The sequence below is a fragment of the Carcharhinus amblyrhynchos genome, chromosome 3 (genome assembly GCF_965287045.1).
Source record: "Carcharhinus amblyrhynchos chromosome 3, sCarAmb.v2.hapA, whole genome shotgun sequence".
NCBI classification, from domain to species: domain Eukaryota; kingdom Metazoa; phylum Chordata; class Chondrichthyes; order Carcharhiniformes; family Carcharhinidae; genus Carcharhinus; species Carcharhinus amblyrhynchos.
Window position 1 is genome coordinate 3,085,384 of NC_137326.1, and position 21,803 is coordinate 3,107,186.

General features: G+C 45.6%; 1 protein-coding gene across 3 annotated transcripts in view; it reads left to right on the plus strand.

The window, feature by feature from the left end:
* The window catches only part of LOC145363006 (sodium- and chloride-dependent taurine transporter-like), a 74,093-nt gene extending 54,233 nt beyond the window's left edge, over positions 1 to 19,860 (plus strand). For all 3 annotated transcript variants that reach the window (XM_080218627.1, XM_080218625.1, XM_080218626.1), the window contains 6 exons: positions 3,039 to 3,151; positions 7,298 to 7,435; positions 8,983 to 9,085; positions 12,527 to 12,627; positions 14,000 to 14,170; positions 14,904 to 19,860. In XM_080218627.1, coding sequence (XP_080074753.1) covers positions 3,039 to 3,151; positions 7,298 to 7,435; positions 8,983 to 9,085; positions 12,527 to 12,627; positions 14,000 to 14,170; positions 14,904 to 15,056 — 779 coding nt within the window. In that variant the 3' untranslated portion in view covers positions 15,057 to 19,860. The remainder of the gene's footprint in view (positions 1 to 3,038; positions 3,152 to 7,297; positions 7,436 to 8,982; positions 9,086 to 12,526; positions 12,628 to 13,999; positions 14,171 to 14,903) is intronic.
* Positions 19,861 to 21,803: the final 1,943 nt, after the last annotated feature.

Consider the following 21,803-nt stretch of genomic DNA (forward strand, 5'->3'; position numbering starts at 1 on the left):
ACCGTCCTGGGAGTGTTTGATTCTGATACTGGTGTTCCATCACTGAGATCACTAATAAATCTCACCCAAACTATTCACCACCCTGAAGCATGAAATGTTTTCCCAGTTTTTTACCCTCCCCAAGATTTCTTGGCTGTCCAGTTCACTCTTGTGATGAAAGCTCTCTGTTGTCCAGGGATTGGGTTTTGCAAAGTTGCAGTAAATGCTGGGGGAAGGAGAGGGGACAGTTTCAGGGTCAGACATGAGTTGAAAACTCTTGTGTGTGGAGCATAGTCCTTTGGCAGTCACCAGCGATAGGAGTCTTTGGCCAAAGGCTGCTTCAGATCTCAAGCTGAAATGAAATGTGGCCTGGACTCAGAATGCTGCAATCTCCCTGAGATCAAATTAACAATAAAGAATAAAGCAGGGATTGAGTGATTGCCAACAGAAACATTGTAGAATTTAATCATTATGATTATACGTCTTGTGACTGGCTAATATCTCACATAGCAGCCAAACGCATGTTGTTGGTGAGATATTTAAAATGGATTTCTTTCAAAAAAAGTAGTGTACATTAAAATATAAAGTCTGATTCTTAACCAATAGTGGAAGCTCCAATTTGTTTACTTGAAATCAGTTAGTGATTTGTAGCAATGCAGGACCCTATTGCCGACCAGTCCCTAAAATTTGCCGCCCTAATTTTTAACAGTTCTTGTGATGTGCAGAATTCTGAATCAAGATCAGTGTTAGTGCTCTCCAGCTGCATCTTGAGTTGGAAAAATTGGAATTTTTGCTGCCGTTATGAGGAAATTAAATTTCCTCCCAGTTTATTGGACTGACGACATGGAGCCAATCCAGCATCAGTCCAGCAACAATTCAACTCTTAGATTCACCAGGTTTTTACTAATTACTCCAACACTGCTTATTTCACATTGTATGGGGGCATTTCTCTGTAAATACTACCTCCCCAACCTTCCCCCAGAATGTTTATTCGATCTCACAGTTCCTCCATTCAACCATTCCATTCCCAACATACAACCATTCCCTCTGCTTCCCTTCCTCCACCCTCTGCCTGAATCACAAAAGCTCCACATCGATACCTCGGGATGTGTCCCACATGATCCATAGAGGAGGAGGATCTGAGTCATTCAGAGGCTGTTAGCCATCTCCCTGAGTTCAGTCCTGCCCTCACTGTCTTCCTGGTTACCATCTCAATAACCCTTTCCTCTCTAAAAGGCAATCTGCACAGAGTTAAAGTCACCAATCCCTTCCCCATCATAGACCCATATCCTCTCCCCATCACCATTCCATACCCCTCCCCCATCACCATCCCCTCCCCAACATAGATCTATACCTCCTTCCCCATCACCATCCTGTATCCTTCCCCCATCACCACTCTGTACTCCTCCACCATCACCACACACTAAGAAATACACACTTAGGGATACACACACACACTCACTCACTCTCACATGCTCAGACACACACACACACACAAATAGACTCAAGTCGCTTGACAGAAATTGCCTCATGGGGGAGCATGTTTTCGCACAATCACCCAGTACAGGCCACTCGATACAACGTGCCTCTGCTAAGTCTTTGAAGGAGCTATCCAATATGACTCACTCCCTCTGCTTCTTCCCCTTCAAATATTTATCTAATTGCCTTTGGGAGTTCTTATAAAATCTGCTTCCTGGCAGCGTGCTGAGTAAAAAATGTTTCGCCATCTCCATCTCTGATTCTTCTCACACGCACTGTAAATTCATGTCCCTTTGGGCAGATTTGACCTCAATAACCATTAACACACACGGTGAAATGTGTGTTGTAGCTGTGAGATTAATTCAGTTCTGGGCTGAAACCACATTCTGAGCCATTGACAGGAGTATGAATTGTACGGAAGGTTCTAGCACTTCCAGCCCAGACTCTGCAGATCTGGATAATGGCTTGATATTCGTCTCAGGACACGAACTTCAACTGTTGTCACCTGAGTTAACGGGGAGCCCTGAAGGTGCTGGGTTTATAAATTGGCCTCCCACCTTCATCCTCAATCCAATCCCCTCAACATTCACTCATCCCCATCAGCCCTCTCTGTATTTTCCCCCCCCATCCCCCGCATCCCATCCCTCCATTCCTAGCTCCCCATCTACCCTCTTACTCCATCCCCACGCATTCCCCATCCCAGAGAGGCTCTTTGATCCCAGTGAAAAGATTCTAAACACTCAGTTTCCATGACGGAATCACACTCAAACCTTCAACTACCAGCTCACCGCAGCAATCACCCCGTGCTAACTGGCTTCACAATTTAATAACACACACCATTAAATTCAATATCTTTAACGGTCGATTTGGAAAGTTTGAGCGTGAACTGTGAGTTCTATCAAACTTTTATTTCAGTAAATGCCACATCAGAGAGAACGCGAGAAACCCCATTAATCATTCTCCATACTTATTATCTGGGCTCCGAGCTTTCTGCGCTGGACTTCTTTTCAAACCCGCATCCCTTGCGAGTTTTGGGAATATTTCTGACCCGGGAAGCTGAACTCCCCAGCAGAAATGCAAATAACCTCTCATGCGGTCCAAAACTAAAAAGGAGACAATGAGATATGTTCTTCCCTGTTACAGGCCAGGAAACCAAGATTTCTAATCGTAGTTTTGTTAAAAGAAATAAAGGTTAAACTCTCATTACTGTGCATGTGCGGTGAACCTCCAATCAGACCCTGGAATGAAAGACCGTTCAACCCATCTGGTCCATACTGGTGTTCCTGCTCCACAAGAGCCTGATTAGATAACAGGGTGTAGGTGGTGAGATATTTATCCCTGGTTTAACCATTTTCCCAGTGCAAATTTAAAAAAGGGAGTTTGAAAGGTTGATACGCATGCTAGCTGTGTTTAAGAGTTTCTCTGTGATTTAAAGTACCTGTGTATTTTTGTGATATGAAATTACATGATCATTTAGTGCCTCTTGTAACTCCCTGCTTTCCTCACCTCCCCCCTTATTTCTCCCACCCCAAAACCCCCACTCCCCACCCCCCCATCTTTCTGCATTTGCCTCCTTCTAGGTCCCGGTTTGGCATTCATCGCTTACCCTAAGGCAGTGAGCATGATGCCATGGCCTACATTCTGGGCTGTCTTGTTTTTCGTAATGATGCTGCTCCTCGGATTGGACAGTCAGGTCAGTTTCAACACGTAGAGGGTCATGTATCTAAGGTCATGAACAGTAACCGGCTCTCCGCGGTTAGCTGGGGAGGTGGCAGGGTTTTGGTGGGAGAGGGCTGAGCTTCTCTCCCTCTCTTTACTCTCTCCGTCTCATCAGAAAAATGGTGAGAGAGAGAATTTCGATCTGGTTTTGAGAGTGTTTGCACTTCACCCTCCCCTCCCCACCCCACACTCTACCTCCAGCCACGTCCTCACTGTGGAATTTTTTTATGCCGTGTAACTTTCCTCGGCACTTTTTTCCTTACCGGGGCTGGAGAGTCTGTCCTGGTGTTTCATACCCCTCATTTTGCCATTGAGCCAAGCCGGTAGGATACCTGGTGCTTGCGTTTGCAGTGTGAAGCCTGCGATTCTGCCCCCAGCCCATCAGCTCACTCAGGGATGTTGCAACAACCATCCCCTTCCCCCTGGCACCATCCCTGTCCCCCACCAGCATCGCCAGACTGTGCCAACTGCTGCCAATGCATTGGGGACTGCTTACCATCCACCAGTTGTGGGAGAGCTGGTGATAAATCTTGTCCCTCTGATTGTCGCAATTAGACCGACAGATTGGGGATGCACCGTGTCCATCACACGTTTTTCTCTGGCTCACACGTGTTTCTCTAGGTCGTGTGTGTTCCTGCACACACGTCTGGTTTGCTGGCGCCCACATGCGCGTCTTTGCATCTGTGTGTTCCTACACGCGTGTCTCTGGGTTTGCGTGTGCTTTCCCGCGTTTCTCTAGGTCATGTGTGTTCCCACACATGTTTCTGGTTTGGCGTGTGCTCACACGCACATCTCTGGGTCTTCATGTGCCCAAGCGCATGTCTCTGAGTCAGCGTGTGCTCTCGCGCGTTTCTCTGGATCGTGTGTGTTCCCACACACGTGTCTGGTTTGGCGTGTGCCCATTTCTCTGGGTCGCTGTGTGCCCACGTACATGTCTCTGAGTCAACGTGTGCTCTCCCGCGTTTCTCTGGGTCGTGTGTGTTCCCACACGCGTGTCTGGTTTGGCGTGTGCCCACACACATCTCTGGGCCATCATGTGCCCACACGTGCACATGCACATCACACATACATACACACATAAACACACACACACATACACCTGTCCAGGTACTCTTGGATGTCCTTCATAGGTTCATATGTGCATGCATGTACATTTGGACACGCATGGGTATGTGATTGTATGTGGGTAGCACTGCACATGTGTGCTTCTGATCCCGTTAATGTGAAATAGGTGTAACACACCTCCACACAAGACCACCTCTGCTCACAAACATCAAACATACATGGCTTGGTCAGTTAAATCACATATGGCTTCAAGCCCCTCTTGTTCGCTGTCTCCATTGTGAGCTTTTTGTTTTAATTCTTTTCAACACGCCAATGGCAAATAAAGAACTAAAGACCAGATCAGATCAGAACTCCTCTCCCACCTCTGCAACCTTGTGAGGAGATTTGTGAAGGCTAAACTAATTCTGTTTTTGTTGAGGGAACAGGGAGTGAGTGAGCATTTTAGTGGCTTAGCCTGAAAGAATGCCTTATCTCAGCTGCTAGGAGGGCTAGGAGAGATGGGTTGTTAACTGGATGTACACCAGCGTTAATTAAAAATACAATGAAAGCTCTGTGTACTGTTTGCCAATCTGGGAGGTCTGAAGGTTTTTGCAAAGAGGCTCCTGGCAATTGACCGAGAAAGTTGGCATGTGAGTTAATTATTGTACATCACATCCTGTTTAATATGTGTGGACAGGTAAGTGATTGTTAACTGCTTTGTTCTTTGTATTTTGAGGGTGGAGCTGGTTGTGTTCGACTGGTTTGAGTGGTGTTTGTACCTGGAGCTATTTTTAATCTGCCTTTACTCACTCATGCAGCAGGGAGCATGGATTAGAGTGTGTCCAGGGTGAAAGGGCCTTAAGAGCTGAATATTGCATCCTGCACCCTTCCTCCATGGTTGTTCTGCCTCACCCAAACAGGGGAATATTTGGGCAATGTATTGGAGAGGCTACCAAAACCTCATGGTACCCGTTAACCCAAATGAAGGGGCAAAAGGGAGATGATTAAACCCCTGACCCAGCTGCAAACAATAGCTAAATTTGCAGTATTTACCTAGACTCATATTTAGGTATGGTAATCTTCTCCTGATGTATACCCAGAACAGGTGCTGGCTAGAGAGCTCCAGATACTATTCACCTCAGTGTTTATCCAGGTAGGATTAGGATTCAGACTTTATACCACCTCTTCCCTAACTATATCAAAGATCAGAGAAGTAAATGATATGAAATCACCTGCTGTAAATTATGTTTACTTGAAGATGTAACTTTGATAACACACAAATCAGTCAGAAATACCTGTTGTATTTTAATACTGAGCTCAGTGAGCATTCACAGAAAGCAGGATAATGTTAATTCCAATTCTTAATTCCAACTCTTAACCATTAACTTTTGACACTTTGTCTTGCATTCAATCCTGCCAGATGTCAGAGTCCATACTGAGTACGGACTCAGGAGATTGGTACAGTGTAGAGGGAGCTTTACTCTGTATCTAACCCCGTGCTGTACCTGTCCTGGGAGTGTTTGATGGGGACAGTGTAGAGGGAGCTTTACTCTGTATCTAACCCCATGCTGTACCTGTCCCAGGAGTGTTTGATGGGGACAGTGTAGAAGGAGCTTTACTCTGTATCTAACCCGGTGCTGTACCTGTCCCAAGAGTGTTCGATGGGGACAGTGCAGAGGGAGCTTTACTCTGTATCTAACCCCGTACTGTACCTGTCCTGGGAGTGTTTGATGGAAACAGTGTAGAGGGAGCTTTACTCTGTATCTAACCCTGTGCTGTATCTGTCCTGGGAGTGTTTGATGGGGGACAGTGTAGAGGGAGCGTTACTCTGTATCTAACCCCGTGCTGTACCTGTCCTGGGAGTGTTTGATGGGGAATAGTGTAAAGAGAGCTTTACACTGTATATAACCCCCGTACTGTACCCGTCCTGGGAGTGTTTGATGGGGACAGTGTAGAGGGAGCTTTACTCTGTATCCAACCCCGTGCTGTACCTGTTCTGGGAGTGTTTGATGGGGGACAGTGTAGAGGGAGCTTTACTCTGTATCCAACCCCGTGCTGTACCTGTTCTGGGAGTGTTTGATGGGGGACAGTGTAGCAGGAGCTTTACTGTGTATCGAACCCCATGATGCAGCCATTCCTGGCAATAACGTACATCATGTTGACGATGGAGATGAACTGAAACAGATGTTAATGAACTGAAATTTAACTGACTGTTTTGTAATTCCACTGAATTTGCAGGTTTGTTAATGTTAAATCCTCCAATTTAGGATTTAGTTACTCTTGCTCCACCTGAATGGAGTCCAGTTCCTGAGAGTTCCTCACTGGACATGAGAGAGATCACCCTCCCTAATTTTACCCACACCCCTCCCCAGACTCTTCCTCAGCCCCTCCACCCCTGTCTCTCTCTTCCTTAATCATCGCTCCTCATTCTCCCCTCCCCTCCTCCATACTTCACCATCTCTCTCCTCCTTTCTCTCCTTTCTCTCTCTTTATCTCTCTCTGTCTCACTCTCTCTCTCTCTCTGCCTTACTTGCTAATGAATGGGGTTCCATTCTTTGGTTCCTGCAGCCTGTGAACATGAGGTGTCCATTGGACTGGGTTTGACTCTGATTGCTTGCGATGTTTGATAATGGCACTGATTCTCAGTGTTTTGGGGGGTGGGGGAGGGCGGTGGTGCAGAGTGGGGTAGTGAGGGGGTGGTTGGGGGAGGTGTGGGGGTAGGAGGCAAGTGGGGGGCAGGGTGAGGTGTGGGGGATGGGAGAGATGTGAGGGGTGGGAGGAGAGAGGGTGGTGGCTGGAATGACTGCTTGTTGAGGAATATTTTAGTCCACAGTGTGAGGGAGACAGACTGAGAGGGATTTGTTGCAGAACGTCAGATTGTACATCCAGGTTTAGGGATTCTAAATGATTAGAGTTTGCTGTTCACTCAGGGAGGATGAAATCTGTGTCATCCTGACGGAGTGACAGACATGATTAGATTGACACAGGACAAGCTTGGGAAGATGTGAATTGCGGGAATGTGACTGATGGTGATATCTAACCTGTATTGTTTTGTCTTTGGCTTGTTTTCTGACAGTTTGTGGAAGTTGAAGGGCAGATTACTTCCCTCGTTGATCTTTACCCATCCTTCCTAAGGAAGGGTTACAGACGGGAAATCTTCATAGCTATAACATGCTCACTCAGCTACCTGCTGGGGCTGGCTATGGTGACTGAAGTAAGTATTGGATACAATACAAAGCTGTTCATCATAGCTTTGATGTTTCTTTTCTAAAAGTCTACTTTATAAAATCTGTAAAAGTACTTTACAAAGCATTTTGACTTTAAAATTACAGGAAGTGCAATAAAATTCAACTTTTCCCCACACAGCGTGCTCCACCCTGTTTGCTGGTGAGTGTTAGCGGGAAGCCACGCTAAAAACACCACAGCACTTTCTGAACCAGGTTTCAGGGTTGCCAACTCTGGTTGGACAATCCTGGAGGTTCCAACACGTGACCTCCCACCTCTGACTACACTCCCCCGCACTTTGCCATTGGTCACATGTTGCATTTCCATCCTCGGAGGACCCCCGCACCACACCCTCCTCCTCCCCCCACCCCACCCCCCCGTCTCCCACTCCCCCTGCCTCACTCACTGATCACTGGTTTCCCATTGCCTTCACAACCCCATTGGGTAGAAAGCACACTGTGCTTGCTATCTGATTGGATGATTATTTACTGTCGATCAAATGGAGCCTCTGGCCAGGATCTTACCACCTTGCTTGGGAGAGATAGTAAAATCCTGCCCGAGGCCAATGTAGATTTCCCTTCTACGAACATCACCCACTCCGGTTCCATGGCGGACAAGGTGGTAGAGATCACACCATCGTCTCTGCCCCTCCCCCTGCCCCCTTAGCGTGCAGTCACTCTCCCAGCCAAAAACATTCCCATTCCTGGAGACTTCAGGGCAATCCTGGAGGGGGTGGCAAAGCTTGCAGCAACTTCTGGGGTCTCAGTGTTGCCAGAGCAGTTGGCTCAAGGGAGCTGGTTCCAGGGATTTGCCCTCTGAGAGTGGATCTGATTGGACAAATGGAGATTATTTTCTCTGTTGCCAGAGGCTATCACAGTTCATGAAGTTGCAGTAGCCCAGCTGCAAGTTAACATCACAAATCTCCATCCCCTCACTCACATCCCGCTGCTGTGAATAACCAGAGGTATCCCCAAAGAGGGACAAAGAACTTGCATTTCTACAGCACCTTCCATCACCTTGGGATGTCCTGAAGTGCTTCACCGTCTGCAGTCACTATTGTAATACTTGAAAACACAATAGATTATCTGTGCATAGCAAGATCCCACAGAGTGCAATGAGATAAGGAACACAAACAGGTCACATTCTAGCCTTTGAACATGGACCACCATGTTCTGTATCATAATCCCATTTGAACACTTTACCCCACCGAACACTCCCAAACCCACCAAACTCCCAGGCTTGACAGCTTTCTGGGGGAGAGGGTTTTAGATTTCCACTCCCTTTGTGTGAGGAAATACATCCTGACATCCCTCCTGAATTGCCTGGCTTTCATTTTAAGGAGGCAGATGAAGGGGAGAGGTGGAGGGAGTTGGGCGATGGTGGGAGGATGCAGATGGAGGGATGGCAGAAGCAGGAAGAGAGGGGAAGTGGAGGGAGGGTGGAGATGGAGGGAGTGCAGAGGGGCGGTTGGGGGGGGTCGAAAATAAGAAATCTATTCTCTTTACTCTAAGTGATGTATTTTCTGCTTCTTTCCAGGGTGGGGTGTATGTGTTCCAGCTGTTTGACTACTATGCAGCCAGCGGCATGTGCCTTCTCTGGGTGGCATTCTTTGAATGTATTGCAATAGCTTGGGTGTATGGTAAGTGATCATTCACCTCTAACCCAAAAAGAACAATTCACAAAACCAAAATTGAACTCATAGTTAATGTTACCCTATTGTTATACAGTGACATATCTGCCCTCCAGTACTGCACTCCAGTGTTATATACTGACAGACCCCGTCCCCACCAGTACTGTACCCCAGTGTTATACAGTGACAGACCCATCCCCACCAGTACTGTACCCCAGTGTTATACAGTGACTGACCCATCCCCACCAGTACTGTACCCCAGTGTTATACAGTGACAGACCCCGTCCCCACCAGTACTGTACCCCAGTGTTATACAGTGACCGACCCGACCCCACCAGTACTGTACCCCAGTGTTATACAGTGACAGACCCATCCCACTAGTACTGTACCCCAGTGTTATACAGTGACCGACCCGACCCCACCAGAACTGTACCCCAGTGTTATACAGGAACAGACCCGTCCCCACCAGTACTGTACCCCAGTGTTATACAGTGACAGACCCATCCCACTAGTACTGTACCCCAGTGTTATACAGTGACCGACCCGACCCCACCAGAACTGTACCCCAGTGTTATACAGTGACAGACCCATCCCCACCAGTACTGTACCCTAATGTCAGTGACAGACCCGACCCCACCAGTACTGTATCCCAGTGTTACACAGTGACAGACTTGTCCCCACTGTAAACCAGTGTTTTACAGTGACAGACCCATCCCCACCAATACTGTACCCCAGTGTTATACAGTGACAGGCCCGTCCCCACCAGTACTGAACCCCAGTGTTATACAATGACAGACCCATCCCCACCAGTACTGTACCCAGTGTTATACAGTGACAGACTCGTCCCCATCAGTGCTGTACCCCAGTGTTATACAGTGACAGACCCAACCCCACCAGTACTGTACCCCAGTGTTATACAGTGACAGATATTCCCACTCCATCTAGTTTTCCATCACTGTATTCATCTTTAAATGGGCGCGGGAAACCTGTAGAATGTTGTAACTTCTCGAAATGGGCTGGGGAACAGCTGCAAGTCTGTGATAAAAAGATTTCAAACGCATTCAGCTAAACCCTGCCTATCATACATTACAGAATAAGCAGCTGGAATAGTGTTAATGTAAAATTAGAAACAGAATAAGCTGGTTCAGACAGTGAATGAAACTGATGAGATGGGGATTTGTCAGGATGGAGTCCCTCTTATAAGAAACAGCTCTCGTGAAGCAACTGTCACCCTAAGAGAAAATCCAAATTGGGCCAAATCCAAATATCTGGAATAAAAAGGGAAATGCTGGATAAACCCAGCCGGTCTGGCAACCTCTGTGAAGAGAAACAGAATTAACAGTTCAGGTCGATTGGCCACCGACCCTAAACATTAACTCTCCACACAGGACTGCCTGGCCAGCTGAGAACTTCCAGAATTTTCCATTTCTAACCGAGCTGTCATGCAAGGCTATTTTTCCTTCAACGGAAAGAGAGATGGGAGCTGCTTTCCGCAGCACTGCCCTCTGCCACCATGCCACACAGGGAGGAGTGCCACCTGGTCACCAGCACTATAAACGCTGCTCCACCACTGGAGGCTAATGCGGAAATGGAGCCACAGGAGTCACAGTCCCAGAAATAGGCACACAGCAGTGCTGACATACATATGGGTCTCAGTAAAGCTAGCAAGTGAAAACTTTCAGTAGAATTCAAAAGAAATAGAGTTTACAGCAGCGAGAGTATGCTCCAACGAGCTTCCTTCCATCCCCTCTTCATCTCACACTATCCCCAACTCCTTCTATTCCTTTCTCTCTCATGCATTTATCTACTTTCCCCCAATGTATTGATAGTGTTCGCCTCTTCCACTCCCTGTGGGAGCGAGTCCCACATTCACCCCACTCCCTGTGGCAGCGAGTCCCACATTGTCCCCACTCCCTGTGGCAACATGTTCCACATTCTCCCCGCTCCCTCTGGGCGTGAGTCCCACATTCTCCCCCATTCTCTATGGGAGTGAGTTCTATATTCTGTCCACTCTCTGTGGGATAGAATCCCACATTCTCCCCACCAGGTAAAGAAGTTTCTCCAAATTTCTGTTTGAATAGATTAGTGCCTAAATTATACTGATAGTCCCTAGTTTTAGACTATCCCACACAAGTGGAAACATCTTCTCCACATTGATTTGATTTGTTTTTGTCACATGTATTGGGATACACTGAAAAGCATTGTTTCTTGCGCACTATACAGACAAAGCATACCAGTCATAGAGAAGGAGAGGGTGCAGAATGTAGTGTTGCAGTGTATAGAGAAAGGTCAACTTAATATAAGGTGTGTTCATTCAAAAGTCTGATGGCAGCAGGAAAGACGCTGTTCTTGAGTCGGTTAGTACCTGGTACATTAATCCTCCTATCAAACAATTTCATCACTTTAAATGCCTCTATCGGATCATTTCTCAGCTATTCTTTTCCAGAATGTTCTCTCTTTCCTGATAGCTATAACCTCTCAGTTCTAGGAGCTGAGCTGTACCCTATGCTCTAATTTTCAATCCAGTCCCTCTAGAATGCTTTGAGTGCTTTGTTAGTTTGAGTTTAACAGCCCAACCTGCAACCACTTAATCTGTTCCTCCTACTTGAATTTGTGTGACTCAAACGAAATATTTTCGAACTGTTGTAGTGTGGAAAACATTTCAGCCAATTTGTGCAAAGCAAAATCCCATGAACAGCGATGTTCAGATAATCTCTTTTATTTGATTTGGGTCCTCAGCTTCACGAGAGAGAAAAAATCAGATGGAGTAAAGGCTTTTGGATAGCTCAATATCAGATCTCTGCTCTTCAATCCTCTCCTCTCCCCTCTTCATATCTCTACCTCCCTCCCAACCTTTCTCCCAACCTTGAAGTTCCTTAAAACGTTTTGTTTTTGGTTTCTTTTTGGTCACGTATCCTAATATCTCGTTATATAGCTGAGTGTGAAATTTAGCTTGCTAACTCTTCTGTGAAACTCCCAGTGATGTTTTATTGTAACATGGGGCACAAGTTCAGGATATTATCTGGTCCAAACACGGGACCTCAAACCCCACAGGAAGACCAACATTTTGCATCAGCCTGTCATCAGAGTGAGGACCAGTTAGAAATGTGGCCTGAGAGATTAAATTACTGATGGTTTGATGATCTAAATGGTGTGGTAACAGGACAAAGAAAGCACTAGAGGAGGTATAAATGGCAAAATAATGAACAGCAAAAGGAAGATATTAAAACCAAAATCAGCCGCAGAAACGAGAAGAAACTGACAACAGGAATATCAGTGTAACTTATTGTTGATTGAGGTGGCTGAGCTACTCAGTCTGTTGGTGTTGGTGAGTAGATACTGCTGCCTAGGTAACAGGGGGTGCTGTGTGTGCGTGTGCAGGGGATGGTGTATGTATATGTCTGTGTGTGTCCCGTAAATTAACAATCTCTCTCTTTCAAACCACGACAGGAGCTGATAATTTCTATGATGCAATTGAAGACATGATTGGCTACAGGCCTGGGGTCTGGATGAAGTGGAGTTGGACTGTGATCACTCCAACGTTGTGCATGGTGAGTTCACAATCTCCATCCACTGCAGCGCAACCCCACCACCACCACCCCCCTCCCCACCCCCCCACAAACTGTTGCCAGGAAGAAAGACAGAACTTGCATTTCTATCATGCCTTCCCATCCTCAAGATGTTCCAGTGAATTTGACAGGCAGTGAAGTACTTTTGAAGCACTGTTGTTGTAATGTAGGAAATGTAGCAGCCAATTTGTGCACAGCAAGATTCCAATGAATTGCAATAATGACCAGATTGCCCCCAGACGCCAGGGAGACCTTCCCTGCTCTTCTTCCAGGACCATAGGATCTTTTACACCTACTTGAAAGAACAAATGGGACCTTAGTTTTAACATCTCACCTCTGACAGTGCAGCACTCACCCAGCACTGCACTGGGATGTTGGAATGGATTTGATGAGAATTCTGGAATATGACACAAACCCTCATGTTTCTGACAATGAGGTTACCCACTGAGGCATAACAGACACTACTGAGGCCTTACGTCCAAAGTGAGTGAGCTGATCAAAGCTAGTACAGCACATTGTAGGAAGGAAGGTGAGCAGATAAGCAAAATTTTCACTCCCATGCTAAGAAGAGAATGGGAGAGGGCAAGAAGTCGACATTCCTTCTGCACTAATTCAGCTGTGACTGTGTGGCACTCAGAAAATGTTGTTTAGTAATGTTGAAGGAGCAGCCCACCCCCTTCGCAGTGTTGCCATGGCTACCGTATGAGTCAAACACCAAATCTGCTCAAGCCTTAGCTCTGGATGTTCACTCAGACCAGACGGCTGAGATGAGAGCCTGTTCTCTCTGGGCTTTAGCCTCCCACAAGAAATGAATGTGGATCCATCTCAATCCAGTTATGACTAAATCTTGGCTCCACAACAAAAAATGACTCAGTTTTGCCCAGAAACGACCTCAACGCTGGAAACAGTTCACATTGAGCAGCAGAGAAACCTCTCTAGACTGAGACACAGGAGTTGAAATAAAGGGAGCTTCACTCTGTATCTAACCTTGTGCTGTCCCTGTCCTGGGGAGTGTTTGATGGGGACGGTGTAGAGGGAGCTTTACTCTGTATCTAACCCCATGCTGTACCTGTCCTGGGAGTGATTGATGGGGACAATGTAGAGGGAGCTTTACTCTGTATCTAACCCCGTACTGTACCTGTCCTGGGAGTGATTGATGGGGACAATGTAGAGGGAGCTTTACTCTGTATCTAACCCTATGCTGTACCTGTCCTGGGAGTGTTTGATGGGGGACAGTGTAGACGGAGCTTTACTCTGTATCTAACCCTGTGTTGTACCTGTCCTGGGAGTGTTTGATGGGGACAGTGTAGAGGGAGATTTTTCAATGTGACTGTGTTTTCTCTTGCTTGTGTAGGCCTGTTTCATCTTCTCTCTTGCCAAGTACACGCCGTTGACCTACAACAAAATCTACAAGTACCCTCACTGGGCCGAGGGTTTGGGTTGGTTGTTGGCTCTGTCCTCCATGATATGCATCCCACTGGTGGTGGTTGTCAAGATTATTCAGTCAGATGGGCCAATAATTGAGGTAAGACTTTAATGGACCCTAGATGTTCAGACCTGGCACTTAAACCCTGAGAACTAAGCTGCCATCTGATGACAGAATGGAATCCAAATGGAATATTTATCAGGCTTTTAGATTTGGCTAGAATCTCCAGTCTAATTACGCCTTCGGCCTAACTGCTCTATGGTGGTGTTTAGGCTCCTTACAAGCCTCCTCCGGTTCCTTGTTAATGTGGTAGTTATGTTACTGTTATTTAAAGCTCTATTTAGACCCCATTTTGAATCTCTGCATCATCTTCATGAAAGAAAGAAGTTGTGTTTGTTTAACACTTTTCACAGCTTGCAGACATATTCCACATATACAAAGGGTATGTGGTAGAATAAATAGACAGAAACTATTTCCTCTGGTGGAGAGAGTCCAGAACAAGGAGGGGGCAGAAACTAAAAATTGGAATCCGGCTGTCAGCAAGTACTTCCTCAAACAAAGAGGAGTGGGAATCTGGAACTCTCTCCTACAAAAAAAGGCTGTTGAGGCTTTGTAAATGTCAAAATTGAGATTAAGATATTTCTTCCTTGACAAGTGGGCTAAGGATAATTGGATTATGGTGGCCAGGCAGAGTTAAGATACAATTCAGACACAATGTAATTGAGTATGGAATGGGTTGGAGTGGGCTCAGTGGCGTCCTCCCATGCCAATGTGTCTGTATTTCATTGTTATCAGTTCTAATCCTCTTCGTCTCTCTGATCTCCCCCTCCAGCGGATAAAGATGCTCACAGCACCCAAAGGAGAAGGAAGGAAACCAAAAGACCTGGCGTTGGATGCTGAGGCCATAGTTCCACTCAGTCCCAATGGGACTGCAGGAAATGATGTAGGAAAGCCCACACAGATAATAATAGAGACTGCGATGTAAGCTCTCTATGAGAGACTAAAATTGTGCTTTTTTTTGACATAAACTCTAGCCTTTCTAGGACCAGATTTCCCCATTCCCTAAAGCAACGCCCACCCTAGACCTAGGTCTGAACTCGATGGTTAATCCCCCAGAGGTCACATTAAATAAAACAATGGAAGCAACTAACTTACGTATCTTGTTCTAGTAATCACTAGCAAGCATTTTGAACACAGTTCACTCCAATCAGAAGGCTAGGTCCTGCTTCCTAATCCTTGTGGGTAGACTGACTATCTTTCCAACATTAAGGTGAACCTCTGGAGATTATTCTCTATTTTTGCTCAGTTCCCTCCTTCACCCCCACCTCCCTGTCATGAACTTCACCGTAATGTTCTGATAGACAGACCGCAAGAATTGCAGGCGGGTCTGAGAGGCTCCCGTGATGCTTTGGTGACGTGATCAGGAGATGAAGCTTGGAGCAGAACCATTGGAATTCCAATTTCTTCCTTATCCTTTCCCCCTTCTCCCGACTATCTCCCGCCCACCACCAACCCCTGCCCCCATTGTTTTTTATGTTTTAGGTGAAATATTCAAGAAACAGGAATTCGGTTAAAAACACTGTTGCATTGTAGGAGTCTGCTCCCCCCCTCTCCACCCACTATCCCCCTCCCCAACCTCCAATTACCCTTCTCCTCCCCCGTGCCACCTACCCTCCCCTTCTCCTCCTACCTTTCCCTCCTCCTCCTACCTTTCCCTCCTCCATTTACCCTCCCCTCTCCACCTAACTTCCCCCTCTCCACTTACCATTCCCCTCCTCCACCTACCTTCCCCCTCTTCCCTCTCCCTGCGGTGAAGGTGAGAGGCTTTATCCCACAAGGCACTGGACCAAACCACAGTGGACTGGGGTATTAGCAGCAGGAGCTATTTTGTGAATAATTTGCAGTTGATAGATTTACAAAAGGCTTAAAAAAATGTTGCACAATGTTTTAAGTTTTTTTGTGTGCGCGTGTGTGTGTGGTAAAAGATTATGACATTGTACCTGTGGCTTTTTTTTAAACTACAATCATTGTGTATATAACAATACTGATGATTTCAGTTCAATGTTGTAGGGAGTCCAATGAAGATTTTCTCACCCTTGTTTATTTTCAATGAAGCCTATTTATCAATCTGTAATCCCCTTGTTCTAGGCTTTATGGTTCTGTTACAATGTGGTTGCATATATTCCAGCAACTCATTGATTCTAGTCTGTATCACTGGATGTGTAAACAAGTCAGGAGAGTGTAGAGACACTCTCAATCTCACTCTGTCTCTCTCTCTATCACACATTGCATTTGTGGGAACAGTGATTTAGCAGATCTGATACTTGATCCCATTCCTTTCGAACCATTGAACTGTTTGTAAACCATTTGCAAAAAATAAAATAGATTTTATTTTTGTTTTAAGTTGCCTGTGAGTGCAGAATGTAAGGATGTATGAGAGTAGGGACAATGCTAACCTTGGGTTAGGAATTAATCAAGTAAACTATGGTCCCAACCTTCATGCCTCATCTCACACCTGATCCAAATGTAGGGACTGGCGTTAGAGGTTTAATGTAAGGGAGGTCTGTTGAGAGTGGTAGAGTGATTTTAACTTTCAGACTGAAGTTTATCAGTAATTGGACCCATCAATTCTTCCCCTTCCACACTCCCACGATGGGATGCAGGGAGAGTAGACCCACTCCCATTTTCTTGAGGAGTAGCTTGGGACAAGCATGGAATGCCACGTCATTGCTACCACACCCTGAGAGCATGCTTTGAACAAATTGATCCCCCCAGAGGGAAGTTCATTGCTAAACAGGCACAAATTGTCCTAAAGAGAATTCTTCCAAACTCCCAAATCTTTCATCCATCTTCACGTCCACACTCAACCATCAAAGAGGCCAACCCCCACATTCCAGCTAGAGCACGGTGCCAATGCATGAGTTATCTTGTTAATGCAACAGTCTGACTGTCTGTTCCATTGGCTGAAGATGGTTTATGCTCCTTCCCTTCCTGGTCCCTTGAATCACTGAACTCCATTCCATCCCATGAGTTGAATGAATTGAAAACTGCCCTCCTTATACAATCTGAACTAAAACATGACTGCAGTCTACACACCACTATGCCTAATATTTAACTGTCCTCTCAAATGGCCCAAAAAGACACTTGGCTATCAGGGCACATAGGGATGGGCATTGAATACCCACCTCCCATAAATGAATGTGGGAAAGGAGTATTTATGACAGCTTTGCTGTAGTGCTTTTATCTGGAGATTGGAGGAGGTGAACATCAGATTGATGTTGATGTCATTTTCAGTCCTGATGCACAGAGCATAAATATTTCACACCGCCACAATTTATATTCAGCCCAGGTTCCTGGACAGATGAGTCAAAGCAGCGTGTGGTGCAGTAGCCACTTCTGTTGTAGGTCAGTCAGTGTAGGCAGTTGGAACAGTGAGATCACAGAGAATGAGTGCCTCTAAGCTCTTGACTTTATATTGACTGTACCAAACCAATGTGATTAAACTGACAGGATTCCACACTCATGGACAGATCAGTTGGCAAAGCAAAGACAAATTTCACAATAAAATGATGTGTGTCTTCATTTTATTTTGACACTTTTGTTTATAAATGTAAGGGTGTCAAAGATGGAGGCATAGGAGCGGGGGAGTGGTGAGGGAGCAGATAGTTTGCTCAATGGGTCACAAGCTCATGCAGCCTAACCTCCAGAAGGCCCAATCAGAGTTGGTGACCTCAGTGAGCCTGGCAGGGGCAGGGTGAGGGACCCAATCTCTATCCTGATCACTCCCTGGGGTCACAGGATGTTGGATGGCCAGTTTCCCATTCCTAGGTTGAGTCCCACAGCCTCACATATCCTGGACTTGCTCCAACTCCAACCCTGTCTTTTAATGGGGGTAACATTTAATAATCCAACAAAACCCATGACTTCTACCTTCGAAGTAAGAAGTCTCACAACACCAGGTTAAATTATTTGGGAACAAACGAAGAGGGAGAGCCCCGAAAGCTAGTGGCATTTGCTACCAAATAAACCTGTTGGACTTTAACCTGATGTTGTGAGACTTCTTACTGTGTTTACCCCAGCCCAATGCTGGCATCTCCACATCTACCTTCAAACACAGAGCAGCTGTTCCCCAATTTGTGAACTGTTCTCAGAATAAGGTATTGCTTCTCAATGAAGAAGTCATGTTAAAAACTGTTTTTGACTTGGGTTTTTTTAAAGTTTGATCAGTGTGAATATGTTATTTTCAGAGGGAGAAATATACATTACAAAACCAAATATAGGGCTTGACAACAGAATGGTCAGGAGACCTGTCACTGAAATTTCCACTACCCATCCCCAACCATTGGCATGAGGCACAGAGCAGTTCATGGGCTGGACATGTTTTCCGTTGCTTGGCCAGCCTTGAATGAGCTCAGGATTGGGTTCAGGGTCTGCAGTTGGGATGCAGTGAACCAATAGATGAAAAGCCAATGTAGATTAAAATAAGCGCTGTTTTTTTGGGAGGATTGGGTGCTCACTTCAACACACACAGACACAGACACACACACACACACACAGAGAGAGAGAGACAGAAGTCATTGAATGCCATGCAATCTGCACTGGCTTCAGCCCTATGGCGAACTCGGGCAGTGTGTGACCCTGGTACAGGAGGCACCACACTGAACCTCACAGTGTTATAAAAAAATTGGCTGCTTTGATTAATGTTTAAGGTAACTAGTGTATTAACAGAAGCTTCATCACGTTGTGGTGCTGCAGTGTTTCACATTTTGGTTCATTGGCTCGAATATCCTGACTAAAGTTGGCAATGTGAATCTGACAAACAGAAAGAAAATCCCCAGAAACTGTTGACTTTATTCCTCCATCTGTAAATATTAACCAGCCCAGAACCTCACAGTCACATTTCATCATTACTCTGGCTTTTTTGTGTCAAAACTACGCATCATGATGATAGATATTAAACTACACTTTTAATAGTGAATAAGCTTTTAAAAAAAACAATGTGTATTTTTTTTATTTTTAAAACTTTTGAGAAGGACTGTGTCTCCTTATTCAACATGTACAAGCTGGTAATTCTCTAATTTTTTTGTAGATTCATTTTGATTTAGTTGGCAGGAACTTTCACCTCTGACCTCCCAGTCGTTAGGCTTTAACTAACAGCAGGGGGAAGGGGAGCCTTCGCCTGATCTCTCCACCCACCCACTCGGCCCCAGGCATTTGAAATTCATTCTTCCCGACCTGAAAGAATGTTCCTTTTTCACTCTCCCCTGCTCACCCCTTCTCTCTTTCTCAACACATTTCTCTCACTTTTCTCCTTCCCCCACTCCTTTCTCTTAACTTTCCTCCCATTCTCTTCCTCCCCTAACTCTCGCCTCTGTTCCTCTCTCTCCCCACTCCATTTGTTTCTCTTTTTTGTCTCTCTCACTCTTTCTCTCCCACTTCTGAAAGTGGAAGAAGGGTTTCAGGTGGGTGAATTTGGGGAGGGAGAGGGAAGCACTGTTTGGTTTTCCCCACTTGCTGTTAATAGGTCAAGGATGAGTGACTCCTGTCCATTCCTCTCTTGAACATTTGTGCTCTTGTGGAACAGAATTAGACGTTCCATTTTTAGCCGTTTGCATTTTTTTAGAAGAAAAGAGAAGATATAAAGATATGTATTTATATTATACCGTATATCCAAGTGTCCTGTGCTTTCTTAGGTGATGGTTCGAGACTTGTATTAGAAATTTTGATCTTGTACCCGTGTGGAAAAATAAAACAAGTTTAAAAAAATGAATAATTGTTTACAGTTTTCAGTGGAAGTTTCATTCTTAATTTGTTTTTTTTTAATTTATGAGGTTTGTTCAGCCTTAAGTGAGGGAGGTACAGTTTCACTTTCCCTTCAAAAATGGGTTCACAACCCACCTATAAAAATCAGCACAAAATCCATGCTCACGCTCTCAGTGCAGTACTGTGGGAGTGCCACGCACTGTCAGAGGGTCAGTACTGAGGGAGTGCTACACTATCAGAGGGTCAGTGCTGTAATGTCAGAGGGTCAGTACTGAGGGAGTGCCGCACTGTCAGAGGGTCAGTACTGAGAGAGTGCTGTACTGTCAGAGGGTCAGTACTGAGGAAGTGCCACACTGTCACAGGGCCAGTGCTGAGGGAGTGCTGTATTGTCAGAGGGTCAGTACTGAGGAAGTGCCACACTGTCAGAGGGTCAGTACTGAGGGAGTGCCGCACTATCAGAGGGTCAGTGCTGAGGGAGGGCTGCATTATCAGAGGGGTAGTACTGAGGGAGTGCCGCACTATCAGAGAGTCAGTACTGAGGGAGTGCTGCACTGTCAGAGTCAGTATTTTTTGATTTGAATTGATTTATTATTGTCACATATATTAGTATATAGTGAAAAGTATTGTTTCTGGCGTACCATACAGGCAAAGCATACCGTATATAGAGAAGGAAAGGAGTACAGAGTGTTACAGTTATAGCCAGGGTGCAGAGAAAGATCAACTTAATGCGAGGTAGGTCCATTCAAAAGTCTGATGGCAGCAGGGCTGAAGCTGTTCTTGAGCTGGTTGGTAAGTGACCTCAGACTTTTGCTTTTTTTTTCTGACGGATGAAGATGGAAGGGTGTGTGGGGTCCTTAATTATGCTGGCTGCTCTTCCAAGAAGTTTAGGCAAAGTAAATGGATGGGAGGCTGGCTTGAATGATGGACTGGGCTTCGTTTATGACCCTTTGGAGTTTCTAATGGTCTTGGACAGAGCAGGAGCCATACCAATCTGTGATACAACCAGAAACAATGCTTTCTGTGACACATTTGCAAGAGTTGGTGAGAGTCATAGTGGACATGGCAAATTTTCTTTGAGAAAGTAGAGGGTTGGTGGCTTTCATAACTATCATGTCGGCATGGGGGAACCAGGACAGGTTGTTGATGATCTGGATACCTAAAAACATGAAGTTCTCAACAATTTCTACTTCGTCCTCATCAACGTAGACAGGAGCATGTCCACTACACTTCCTGATGTCAATGAGGTGATGGCCTACTGGTATTATTGCTAGACTATTAATTTAGAAACTCAGCTAATGTTTTGGGAACACAGGCTCGAATCCCGCTATTGGAGATGGTGGAATCTGAATTCAATAAAAAATCTCTGGAATTAAGAATCTACTGATGACCATGAAACCATTGTCAATTGTCGGAAAAACCCATCTGGTTCACTAATGTCCTTCAGGGAAGGAAATCTGCTGCCCTTACCTGGTCTGGCCTACATGTGACTCGAGCTGCAGCACTGTGGTTGACTCTCAGCTGTCCTGGGACAACAAGAAATGGGCAATAAATGCTGACCAGCCAGCGACACTCATGTCCCATGAATGAATTTTTAAAAATTTCCTTCGTTTTGTTTACATTGAGGGAGAGATTATTGTTGTCACACCAGTTCACCAGATTTTCTATCTCTTTCCAACACTCTGTCTCATCATTGTTTGAGATCCGACCCACTACGGTGGTGTCGTCAGCAAACTTGAAAATCAAATTGGCAGGGAATTTGTCCACACAGTCATACGTGTATAAGGTGTTGAGGACACAGCCTTGTGGAGCAATGATGTTGAGGATGATCATGAATGAAGTGTTGTTGCCTATCTTTATTGATTGCGGTCTGTGGGTAAGGAAGTTCAGGTTCCAGATGCAGAGGGAGGAGCCGAGCTCCAGACCTAGGAGCTTGGTGCTGAGTTTTGTAGGAGAACAACCTTGTAGTCTG